Source organism: Tauraco erythrolophus (assembly GCF_009769465.1).
Source record: "Tauraco erythrolophus isolate bTauEry1 chromosome 30 unlocalized genomic scaffold, bTauEry1.pri scaffold_44_arrow_ctg1, whole genome shotgun sequence".
In the NCBI taxonomy this organism is placed as follows: Eukaryota; Metazoa; Chordata; class Aves; order Musophagiformes; family Musophagidae; genus Tauraco; species Tauraco erythrolophus.
In genome coordinates, this window is record NW_028238561.1 from 983318 (window position 1) to 995997 (window position 12680).

General features: G+C 55.9%; 1 protein-coding gene across 2 annotated transcripts; it reads left to right on the top strand.

Moving 5' to 3' along the window:
• The first annotated feature begins 1062 nt into the window (after positions 1 to 1062).
• Positions 1063 to 9441, top strand: CHTOP (chromatin target of PRMT1). Of its 2 annotated transcripts, none has more exons than XM_086630377.1 (6): positions 1063 to 1180; positions 2236 to 2317; positions 3785 to 3938; positions 6833 to 7019; positions 7159 to 7296; positions 8442 to 9441. In XM_086630377.1, the coding sequence occupies exons 2-6, from the start codon at positions 2253 to 2255 to the stop codon at positions 8642 to 8644; spliced, it is 747 nt and encodes a 248-aa protein (XP_086486503.1). In that variant the 5' UTR covers positions 1063 to 1180; positions 2236 to 2252; the 3' UTR covers positions 8645 to 9441. The 2 variants fall into 2 exon arrangements, with proteins under 2 accessions (XP_086486503.1, XP_086486504.1); XM_086630378.1 differs by having other exon boundaries at positions 6836 to 7019.
• The last annotated feature ends 3239 nt before the right edge of the window (positions 9442 to 12680 follow it).

Genomic DNA, 12680 nt, shown 5'->3' on the forward strand with positions numbered 1-12680 from the left:
ACTGGTATCCAGCTCCACAATAAAGGCACCAACCCAGCCAGAGGCCCGTTGTCAGCTCCTTTATTTCCAGGGTTGGCGTTTCTTCCCTGTTCCCCTGCTAGTGTCCCTGGGGATTACCAGGGTGCCTTCCCTCTCCCGAGGCAAGGGGAAAGGCCACCCTGGGTCACCCCAAGTGCCCCAAGACATCCCCATCTCCACCCTGCTCCGGCTCCTCCATCGCACCCAGCGCCCTGCCCTGCCCCGGAGCGCAGCATCGACCCCAAATCCCCCCAGTGCAGACCAGAGTCACCCACCCCCGGTGTTGGGGTGCAGGACACTGGGGTGCAACACCGGGGTCCGGTGCAGGGGGGGAGCACAGCCACAGGCCGGGACTCACTGCACGTCCCGCCAGAGACACGGGCACGGCGCCCCGCGGGGCTGGAGGAACCGGTTCTTATCTCCGCGCCCCGCCGGCCTCCAGCCAGCAGCCCCCGCGCTGACAACCGGCCCGGCCCGGCCCCGCGCAGGGCCGCCAGCGCCACCGTCTGCCGGGGCTGGGGCCGGCCCCGGGGCTCCCCGACCGCCCCGCACGGCTCCGGGCCCTCAGCTCCTCCAGCCGCGCCCCGCACGGAGGCTGCCCCGGCAAAGGGCGGGGACGCACCGGGGACAGCCAGGCCACAGGCCCGGCTCGGCCGCGGGGGGAACCGGAGGCCCCGGGAGGCCTCCTCAGGTCTTCGACGCCGCCGCCCCAGCCCAGACGTGGCCCCGCCGGGACCGGAGCCCACCGCGGGGCGCAGGGGCCCGCCCGCTGCTGATGGCGGGGGGAAGCGGGATCGCGGACAGGCCGCGCCGCCGCGGACCCGACACGGCCGCTCGCCTGAGGGAGCCCACCGCCTTCCCGCCCACGGCCCGGCCCCGCCCACTGCGCTGCGGGCCACCAATGGCCGAGCGGGCGGCCCGCGCGTCACGGCTGCCCCGCCCAATAGGAGGGGGCGTGGTGGCGCGCGGGGCTCTCCGCCCTGCGCGGCGCCGCCGCCATTTTGGCCGGCTCGGTGGGAGGAGGGCGGGTGGTTGCGGTCGCTGCCGCCATTTGTGGCCGGTGTTGGAGCGCAGCGGGAGCGGGCGGAGGGCGCCGGAGCCAGTCGCACACCCCGCGCCAGCCTAGCCCGCCCCACCGGAGACCTGGCGACCGTCTGCTTCGGTGAGTTGGCCCCGGCCGGAGGGCTGCGAGGGGGGCGCTGAGGGAGGGAGGCCCCGTCAGGGAGGCCGCGGGGTTCCCGCAGGAGGCCGCGGCGGTGGGGGGGGCTGATCTGTGCCCTGAGGGGGAGTGCGGTGTTTGCCCCTGCCCAGGCTTTTTTAATTAAAATGGGGTTCTGCTGCCAGGGGGCTGAATTCCTAGCTGATGGGCTGTAAAACGTTGTAAAGAAAGCATTTTGTTCAAGGTGTTTCGAGAGTGAGTACTTTTCCGCAGTCATCTAAGCATTAAATTTGATACTAATTATAATTTAAAAGAAAAGAAATCGATCTGCATAGTTGGTGAGTATGAGCAGAGCACGTTTCAGTAGCATTCATCACTGCTAAAGCACTCGGGCTTGAGCTGGGCTCCAAAGATCCGTAACAGCTGAGTTTAAATCCCTTTGCTGCTTCCATGAGGCATGTGGCAGGTTCTCGTGTTTGAGAACCGCGTTAGGACTGCGGATGAGCTGCTACCGGGGTACTGGATATTAAAAACCCCAAGTGACTGCTCCCTGACACTTTGTCCAGGCAGGGTGGTAATCATAAGGAGAGGATGGAACCTTAATACTGTTAAAGTATATGGGACTTCTGTAGAGTAATCTTGGAATTCTGTGCCGTGTATGTGTCTGTTTAAAGCAGATTGGGGTTTCCGTTTTGCTGATACTAAAAGCTTTAGGAGCTGTGGCAGTGCCACTGAATGCTGTACTGAACAAGGGTGCCATCTTGGCTACTAATGGACTGTGGTTTTGCAGCATTACTCCTGCCAATCGTAGCATTTTCACTTTTCTAGAGAGGCTTCTTAGTAAGGATGAGTTAGCGTAACTTCCTGATTTATTAAACCTGCTGTATTGTGGCAGTGGGCTAGAAAACTTACTAAAGCCACATGAATAGAGTGCGCCTTACTTGCCCTGTTCTTGATTCTCTCCGCCAAAGGAGCCCGAATGCAGATTTTTTCATGTTTAGTTGAGTAAGAGCGAGATCTTTGTGCTGTTTGTTAAATCTCGTTCTCGTGTTTTGCAGATTCTCTTGATCTGAAGATGGCTGCACAGTCAGCACCGAAGGTTGTGCTAAAGAGCACCACCAAGATGTCTCTGAACGAGCGGTGAGGAAGCCAACAGCAGCTTCAGCTCATAAGAAATTTTTTTACTTAAATTGTCACTGTCCAGTGTCCAAAAACCAGCGTGGTTTCTGCCCTCTTTTAACCTCACTAAAACGAGCAGATGGCTATGCACCTCTGTCTCAAACTGCAACAAATGTGGTACGCAAGGTTAAAAGGGCAAACGTTTTGGAGAAATTTATCCGTAGCAGTTAATATTAAACTATTCGACACGTAAATATGGTGGGATGTGTTATAACAAAAGAGAGAAACCTCACACCCTCCCTTTTTCTTCCACATGTTTTTACATTTATATAGTTGACGCTGCAGCATGGTAGCATGTTACCTGAGCTGCAGCAGGCTTGCTGCTTTGTCCGAGGCAGACACACGTGCATGTGGTTTGGCCTGTAAGAGGCATGCAGCAGGCCATCAAACAAGCCCGAAGGCCCTTTAACAATGTTTTGGGCCTTGTAAGAGGCAAATGCTTTGCTTCATCTCCATCTCTCTCTTTTTCTTGGTTTTCTTTATTTCTTCCGTTGAGTATTCTGCTGTTTTTCCATGCCATCCGAGCTTTCGCAGTTCCGCAGTGGCAACTAACAGTGATTCTGCTGTTATGTTTTGCTTTCTTACTAATCTCTCTTGAATTAATTAAATGAGTATCATTGAGCCAGGGATAAAGGGAGCCATTTCCTGCAGTTCCCGCTCTAGCAAGCGCTGTGGTGGGATGTAGCCTGAACCGGTGCTCAGAGCTGAAGATGAGTGATGAGGTGCAGTGCAGGGGAGGCTTGCTGGCCTGTTTCATTTTGGTCAGTCCATATTCCTCATCTGTAAGTGTTTTCTTTCGCAGTCTTGCGTAGCTCTCGGGACACAGTAGAAAGCTGCTGGGTCGCTGCTAAGGAGGCTTAGTGTCTTGCTGTGTGTTCTGCCTCTGTATAGCTCTTAAAGACGGAAGATTCTTTGTGCACCAAAGAAATTGCCAAGTGAACTGTTTCTAGAAGTGAGAGCACTCGAGTGGTGGCATTTTTAGGGCACCAGTCCTGTCTGTTCTCAGGGCAACGTCTTTTGTAAAGCTGCCTTCCGGCATTGAGTTTTTAAATGGTTTTCTCAGATCTTTGAGGGTTAATTTGGCTTTTGCAGTCAGGTTTCAGTTTGCTTTTCTGTGTCTGTGATGTCCTCTCCCATCTGTCATGGTCATCTCTGCTTATTGCTTGTTCTCATTCCTTCTGCCATTTCTGTGAATCAGTAACCTAAAGCTTTGTCACTTCTGACTTAATATACAACGTCATTTCTGAGTTTCCAGTTCTTGCACACTTGTGGAAAACAAGGAATACGTACTCACATATGACGTGACCTAAGTACCACTCTTTACGTAAGGTTCATGGGATCTGGAGATCCAGTCTTGAGAACCATGAAATGCCAATAAATGTATGTAATAAAGCTTTATTTAAACACCCATTTTATTCGACCTTGAAGCTTCACTAACATGCTGAAGAACAAACAGCCGATGCCAGTGAATATTCGGGCTACCATGCAGCAGCAGCAGCAGCTAGCCAGTGCCAGAAACAGAAGACTGGCCCAGCAGATGGAGAATAGACCTTCTGTCCAGGCCGCATTGAAGCTTAAACAGGTGAGAGAAAGTGACGTATTCTGGGACCTGTCACCAGCACGTGGCTTTTCAGGATATGCTGAATTTTGGATAGTGCTCCTGAAAGTTAAAAGTGAGAGACCTAGAAGGGACTTGCAGAAAATCCCACTTTTCGCTTCAGATAAGTAACGCTTTGCGACTGACTGGTTAATATTATTGAATTGTTTTGGGTTTGGTTTTTGATGCTGGCTGTTCATATCTCCTCTCTATTTTTTCAGAGAAATGTTCTCATTCTGGGTTTCTGGATCTGCCGAGTGCTTCATCTTACTAGCCGCAGTTAAAATTGCTGCTGCAGGTTGTTTCCAGTCCTTACTGTCCAGTTGAGGCTGGTTGCTCCTATCCCCAACTCCACCCTCTCTCGGTGCACTCCTTTGGTAGCAGCTGACTGCGAGGAACAGATGAACAACCTGATTTATTTTTTTGATTCCTTATGAATGCAGGCCTGGATTTAAGGCGTAGTGTTGCATTCTCCTCATCTAAAGAGTCTTTATCATTCCACGTTTCAGTGAAAGTCTTAAAGCTTATGTTTAAATGGCATTAGCTTAAAATGTGTGTGTAGGTACCGTGGGGTTCAAATAGCAGCACTGCATGACTCGACCACACCAGTAGTTAAATATAATTCTGTACATTATCTCACGCATGAGGAGAAAGCTTTGGAAATTCTTTAGCTGAGCTGCTTCAACAAATAGCTGGAATACTTGGGCCTGCCACACATGCTGGCATTCAGGACTCGCTCGCTGATAAAGAGGAATGCAGCTGCTTTTGAAGATCTCTTGAGACTTCTGTTGCAAAAACAGACCATGGTGCTGGTTAGCCTTGCAGAGCTTGTAAACAAACTCTGGAGACGGTAGTCTTAAAATATTTTCTGCTTTAAAAAGTTTGAAAACTTAAAGATTTCACAAGTGGTAAGTGAAAGTGGATTGAACATGTAAAGTTTCTGCCTGCTGAATTGAGGCACCACAGAGGAACGGGGAAGAACTAGTCTTTCAGCTTAGCTCTTTAACGCCATTTGATTTTTGTGTTGGGCATAGGTGTACTTTCACGGTCTTCTGGAATTAAATCCTGCAAGGGGAGGGCCACGGAAGGGTGCTGTAGGGAAATTTGGAAACCTGGTATACGTTGGCTCACTCTTTGAAGATTGCAGGTTGCTCTGGAAGTTGATGTGGTGACTGGATTTTCGCAAGAGCTGTACTTAGTGTCACCAGGAGCTTCTCTGATCCTTCTGAATGTGCTGTGTCCAGAAGTGCTGGCGAGCTTTGATCCCAGTGATGGGTCTGTGCTTCAGAAAGGACTTCTCAGAACTCCTGCCGAGCACTGCTTGTGCTGTATTTGGGGGTTTGTGTTTTATGTCCTCTGCAACCGAGTGCACAAGTGTTTTTGTGAACCTGCTGGGGATTTTTAATGTAAAAACATTTACACTGAATTTGGTTCTAGACGTGCATTTACGTAGTAGCTGGAGCAGACCAAGGTGCTTCTGCTCTGAGCAGGAGGGTGAGCGCTCTCGGGTGGTCTCAGTGCAAAGTCCAGCAGCTTATCTTAAAATTCTGATGGTAAGTGACACACATGAGTAATTGCATGTGGAACGTACACATGCTTCCTCATTCCTGTCTGCCAGCGGGGCTAGATGAAAGGAGGTAACATTTTAGGCTGCTGTGGCCGTTGGAAAAACAAATTGCTATCTGAACTCTGAGGCAGTAAGACTTAAAATCTTGCTACAGCTGCAGAAGAGTCTGATTTTAGAGGAACCAGTTCACCTGTCCACAGGCGTGGGTCAAGAAGTCAAGCAATAACTTTAAGCAGCTCTTGGAACCTGTAGTAAAATGTTTGAGCAACCTGGTGTAGTGGAAGGTGTCCCTGCCCATGGCAGGGGGTTGGAACTGGATGATCTTTGAGGTCCCTTCCAACCCAAACCATTCCAGGATTAAAATCCAGCCTTTATGGCTGCTCCCATCACTTCATCTTCTCAGAGCCAAGAGTTCATTCTTGAGACAAGTACCAGGTTCCCACTGTTGCTTCTTAGCCTCGGAACGGCGTCAGCGGTGCCTCCGGAATCTTTAGAGCGGAGAGCAAATTGTTAGCGGCGCGTGGTGACGATGCTGGGATGTAAAGTGGCAGTTCAGCCTCTGCAGCAGTTCTGGGGCGGGCATGCAGCTGGCACGGGGGAAGGCAGCGCTGTCTGTGAAATGGAGAAATGGAGTCTGGTGGCACGAAACAAACAAACAAAACCACTTTAAAAGCCAGATGCACGAAGATGACTGTTTTGTTGCTGGTCTGGCGAGGGTGGATGTCTTCAGTATAGTTTTCTTGTGATAATATAGATGGAAAAGTTGATACTTTCCTTAGCTGTTGCCTTAGTCTGTGTGGAAGTCTAACCAGGATGGGGCAGGAAGCCGCTGGGAATGAGATCTATGGCTGCACAGATGTCACCTGCTCTGCGGAGTTAGGTTAGGCTTGTGCCACGGCAGGGATAGTTGAGTTTTCTCTCAGGGATTTGCTTGGATTGTCACCTTCCCGCAGGAGGGACCAGTAGGCTGCTGTGTGGATGAAGTGTCTGCTTTGATTTGGACTGAGCAGCACTGCTAAAACTGGAGAAAAATATTTCCTTCCAAATCTGCAAACTTCTCTTGTCTCTGGAGAGACACTTGCTTCCAGGAAAGCTCCTTGTTCTCTGGTTGACCTTCACAAATTATCCCTCCCAGAGCAGATTTGATTGTCTTCCTTTGAAGCTTGGTGCTATATCGCAGGGAGCGAGTGACCCTTTATTTTTTTTTAAAAATCTCACCACTTTTATTGATAGGCCATTGCTCTGCTGTTTGTGTTGCAAGTCCGAGATTGCTGCATGACTTTTCTCGTTTCTTCAAAACCTTCTATTCCAGAAGAGCTTGAAACAACGCCTCGGTAAAAGTAACATTCAGGCACGACTGGGCCGGCCGGCGGGACCCCTCGCCCGCGGTGCCATGGGAGGAAGAGGGCTGTCCATGGGGCAGAGGGGCTTGCCGCGAGGAGCCATGCGTGGTGGCCGGGGGGCACGGGCTCTGCTGAGAGGAGGAATCCCACTCCGAGGTGAGTACCGTGGCTGAGCCGGAGTTGCGTGTGTGCCAGTAACGCTGTTTTTTTTTTTTTTATCAGTGTGAGTCTCGATTGTGTCACTGGGTCTGAAAACTGAATTTCTTTTGATTTGAATTCCCTTTCTCTGTGGAAGGTCAGAGCCTGCTTCGTGGAGGACGAGGTATATCCCCCAGGATGGGCCTGAGAAGAGGGGGCCTGAGGGGTCGCGGTGGTCCTGGAAGAGGCGGTCTGGGCAGAGGTGCCATGGGCCGTGGAGGACTGGGAGGCAGAGGTGAGTGTGCACGAGCTTCAGGAGTGACATGTTGCTGCTGAGTAAGCATAAAGAAGCTTTAATTCTTTTTCCTGTTTAAGGCTCGTGCGTGTTAAGTACCTGCAGCCCCAAAACCTCTCTCTTCTTGAATCCGTGTGCAGCGTGGTGCTAAATTAAGGCTTTTTGCTGAAGTATTTTGCCAAGCCTTATGCCAAACTGAGATCCTTGACTCTGTCAGTGTTGCTAGAGGGGCTCTGGGGACTGTCAGACACTGCAGGTATCGCCAGCTGGGTGATGCTTGGGATAGTAGTCGAGGCAGTGAGTGAGCTTCAATAATCAGTGAGGGAGAAAATTTAGCAGAGGAGAAAGCCTAAACCCTTGCAAAATAAACTTAAATTCCAAGTCTGAAACTGAAGCAAGTCTTGGGTAGATGAACTCTCTTATTTTCAACAACAAATCAGAGAGGCGGTAAAGCGGGAGCGCGAGAGGAAGTACAAGAGACAGCTGTTGATGGGAGGGTTGTTAATGTTTCAGACAGATGTTCGGTTAGAACATCAGCCAGACGTGCTCTCCTGGTACTTTGGGATCGGCCCAACGTTTGTAGGAGTTAGAACAGTTATTGGGAAGCAGCTTATCTCTTGACAGCTTTGGCGTGTGGCTTTAGCTCGATTCCATAGCCTGACGAACACACGCTGATCGGAGTGGGCTCTGGGATATGCTGCTGCCAAAGTGGCCTGAAAACCTCTCCATTTTAACTACTTGTCTGTAGGGAAAAAAAAAAAAAAATTACTCGGAATGGGTGTTGGCATTGGTGCTTTGCCAGAGGCTTCAGCCAGACCCGGAGGCTTGCGGGATCTCGGGGTACGCTTGGTGCAGGTGGGACTGGAACAGGAGCTGGGGAGGTGGGAGCTCTTGGTCATGGGTCAGATGTCTGTCTGGGCTTCTGGACTGAAGGAGAAGCAGCCCGGGGAGCTAATCCAGCACGGCAAAACCCGACCTGCTGCGGGCATGGGAGGCGGGCCGAGGGGTGGTGCGGCACCGGTGCTGCAGCGTTTCCCCGCGGAGGTGCCGGAGCAGCTCTGCCGTGCCGTCCAGGCTCTGCCGCGGCAAACCCCGAGGGCTCGGTCCGGCGGAGCACCTGACCGTCATCTTGTCTCCCTTGTAAGGTCGCGGCATGGCGGGCCGGGGACGAGGGGGCTTCGGAGGTCGCGGCAGAGGCCGAGGCCGAGGAAGAGGATCGGCACGTCCCGCGTTGACCAAGGAGCAGCTGGACAACCAGTTGGATGCTTACATGTCGAAAACGAAAGGACACCTGGATGCTGAGCTGGATGCTTACATGGCTCAGACAGACCCGGAGACAAACGACTGAATGTTGTTCCCAGAGACTGTTGGTGACCTGAAGTGTGTTATGTCGCTGCCCATAAGCTAAAAACGGAATCCCTGATCCGTGCTGGAAGGACCCGCAGGAATAGGGAGCGCCCTGTTCTCCCGAGAGATCCGACTTTAGTACGTTCCTTTAGCGTTTTGATACTATCTGTTGTATTAAACTTTTTTTTTTTTGATTTCTTTTAATATCTTTTCCTCCTTTCCCTGAGTACTCCAAACACGAGTGTGACGGATCCGCTGCAGTTAACCCGCTGACATCAGCGCCGGTGACTCGCCGCACGTTCGGCCACACGCTCCTCTGTGCTGGGATCCCGCGTTCTTGTGCCTCTTGAGCTCCGCGGTTGCGTTTTGGGATCGGCCCTGGCCCCCCGGCGCGACCGATGGGCCGAGTTTGCGCCCGTGGTTCAGTTCAACCCATCCAAAACAAAAAAAAACCACCCAAAACTCCCAGCAAAAGCGAACAGTCAGGTCGGGATTAGTTGTTGTGCTCCTCGTAGATGCTTTTTTTCTGTCTACAAAGACACTTTTTACTTGTGGACCGATTTTTCTTGTTTTTGCACCAAAACTTCTCTTCTGTTGGTAGGCAGTGTTGTGCTAACGCCTCACGCAGAGCACTTGCCGGGTCGAAAACGTCCTCGGTTTGTTTTTTTTGGTTTTAGAGAAAAGTTTGGATTTCTTTTGCGTTGTGTTTGGACAGATGGCACCGAGTTGCTTCTTTATCTGCAAGAAAACAAATGTTTATTTAAAGGAATTGGAAGCAGGAACAGGAAATTACAGCCGCGACAGCAAAGCGTGGTAGAACTGTCTCTTTTAATAAAAAAAACAACCACGGGGTCCGAAATTCCTCCGTTACCTTTTCGGTGTAACCAAAACCGCGTCCTCCGGTCAGACCGACTGCCTGCACTTGCCCCGCAGGGTTGGGGAAGGGGTGTCTGTCCCTCTCCCCCTCTCCTCACGTTTTAAGTTCAGCCATTCTGTGAACTGGTCCCAGTTTCACTGGAATCTTGTATTTCTGGTTTGTTGTAACAAAGGAGAAACAATTATAAAAGCCATGTGGACTCCGGCTGCTTTATTTGGGTTGTTTTTCCTGGAAAACGGGATTTTTCTGCTTCTGGGGTGGATTTATTCCACGGGGAGGAGCAGGAGGTTGGCGACAGGAGTCAGACCTCGCCGTGGACCCCCTGGGAACGGGAAACCCCCCGGGGCGGGAGCGGCCACCGCATCCCTCCTGCCCGCCGCTGGCCCCGGCAGCGCGGTACCGAGGATGAGGATGCTCGGGGTGCTCCTGGCGGCTCTGCGTCCTCATCCTCGCACCGCCGGCTCCCGCCTCCTTCCCTGTGCTGCCCCGCTGGAAGGTTTCCGGGGGGAAAGTGCTGGGGAGCGGGGCGGGCCGCGGCCGCCGCTCGGCGCTGGGGCCCGGCTCGGGCCGGCGCCGGGCGGGGCGGGTCCGTCTGGAGGCAGACAGCCGCCCCTGCCGCCGTGAGAGCGCGCCCGCTATTGGTTGGCGACGCGACTGTGGCTTGTCACGCCGCCTGCTATTGGCTGCGGCTCTGCGGCGCCTCACGCGCTCCGGCTTCTCCTTTTGTTATTGTAGCGAACAAGTTGCAGAGCGGCGGCGGCGGCCGGCGGCGATGGAGCGGCCGCCGGGCCCCGGCTGAGGCGAGCCGGGCGGCGGAGGTGAGTAGCCGGCCCGGCCCCTCTCTCCCGCCTCGGGTCCCGCACGGGCGGCCCCACTCGCGCCCCGTCCCCGCCGCCCCCGTGAGACCCGGCGCGGGGAGCCGGGGCCTGGCGGGACACGGGGGTGCCAGGACCAACCCCCCCCCCCTGCGCGCCTCTCCCCGCGACCCTCCCACCGGGAACCCCCAAACCGCGCTCCCGCGCTGCGCCCGAACCGGGGAAACGCCCGTTTTCATCCCGCGGGCAACCTCGGGACGGAGGTGGGCCACTGCCCCGCCACGTCCCGGGAGTTGGGATGTGGCAGCGGTGGCCCGTTGGCACCCGCTTTTCCAGGGTGTCCTTCCCGCTTCCCTTCCCACGCTCCTCAGCCTCCTTCCCTGAGCCGAGGCTCCATACGGGGAGCATCCCCCCTCCCCAGCCCGGGCGGTCGGAGCCGGGCTGGGGGGCAGAAGCCGGGCTGGCAGCGGGGAGCCGCAGGCAGGAGCGGAGTCCCCACCCGGGCACCCGTCGGTCCCTTTGTCCCTGCCCTTGGGATTATCTGGGAGCAAAGTTAGCAGCCCTGGAGCCAAGGAGATTAGGCCGGAGACCATGTCCGTGCGGGAGCTGGCGTCCCCCCACCCATCACTCGTCCCCATCCTGAGCTGGGGGCCGAGGCTGCCTGTGGCTTCGGGGCTCAGCGAGGTATTTTTATGGAATGGGAAGGAGGGGAGACCTCGATCCCAGCCCCGCGCTGCCGCAGGAGGAGCCCCGAAAAGCCCCCAGCCACGTCCCCTCGGCTGGGACAAAAGACTCGCCCAGAAATGTCACTTCCCATCTGGAGCGGGGCGATGAGGCGCCTCGTTATTCCTCTGGTTCGCTCCAACGCCGGGACAGGAGGGGCGTTTTGGGGTGCCGCTCTGCCCGCGGTGCCAACAGGGACAGCCATCCTCTCTGAGAGCCAGCAAGGGGGGAGCTGGAGCCAGGGAGGAGCCGTCTCTGGCCACCATTCACCCCAGTTACCCCCAAACCAGCCTGGGCTGAGCTTCGAATGGGGCTGGAGATGGCTGTGACCCTTCGAGTCTCTCCTGGAGCAGCCGGCATTGGCCTTGGAGTCCAGCCACCAGAGCCGGGGGGAGCCGGGACCAACGCCAGGACCCCCGGACGCTCCTTCCAGGGTGATGGTGGACAGCCACTGAGTCCCTACCACCCTCTTTTCACCTCTTTTGGCCTCAAAATTGAGCCCTGAGGTGGAGCGTGCCAGGCAGGCAGGGCCCCTGGGGACGAGCGGGCTGGCAGAGAGCAGGCAGGAGTGCCAGTAGCACCGGGCATCCCCGAGATGAGTGCCCAAAGCTGCGTTAGCACCCACGGGGCGAACCCTGTAGCTTGTGCCCCTGCTCAGGCTTGTGCCCCAGCCATGGGGGGCTCCGCGGGGCCCCTCCGGCATCCCTGGAAGTGTCCCCATGGCCGACGACATCTGGCCCATCTCAAGCCGGAGGAGCCCGGCCAGCGGCATCGCTCCGGCAAGCGGGAGGCCGTGGCCCTGCGCCCACACGGAGCCGGGGACGGAGGAGCAGGAGGCAGGGTGCTGGCGGGACAGCCGGCGGCCCGTCGCGCGGATAAGCGGCGCGGAGCAAGGGCCGAGGGTTTGTTGTGTCTGCCGCCAGCCCAAGGTTTTTCCCAGGCCCTGGAACGTTGCACCCACCCGCCGTGATGCAGAACCAGGACCCCGTTGCAGCGGCACCGCGGCGGGCGCAGAGCCCCGGCTCGGGGAGGGGAGATGCTCGCAGGGCCCCGGCACACGCGCGTGTGCGAGCGGCTCTTGGCAGGCGCGCGGTCTGGCAGGGGAGGCAGGAAAGGGAGAAGCCCAGCAGCGAGCGAGGGGTTAAGGAGCGGCGCCAGGCTGGGGCTCTGTTTAGTCTGGCCCCTGCGCCAGCCGTGGGACAGCCAGCGCCGAGCCAGCGGCCATCACCCCGGCCCGGAGCGAGCGCTCGCACACTCGCACGCACACGGGCACCCTTGCACGCCGCAGGCGTGCTCCCTGCCAGGCTGTGGGTGTGACGCCACCAGTGTCCCCTGGCTCGTGCATGCTGCCGAGGGTGACGCCGTTGCCCAGCTCTGCTGCTGTTGGAACCGGGGGTGGCGGGGAGCTGGGGACACCCTGGGTGTCCTGGCATCACTGGAACCCCGGTGCCTCTTCACACCCTGGACAGGGACCGTGGAACCCAAGCGACCGGGCTGGTCCCCCCCTGTTCAAGGTGACATAGGGCTTTGTCCCACATCCTCCTCGCCTGCCACGTGCTTTTTTGGGAGCCTGTCACGTCCCCGGTGCCAGCACCAGCCACCCCCGTGTCTGCCCCGTGGGC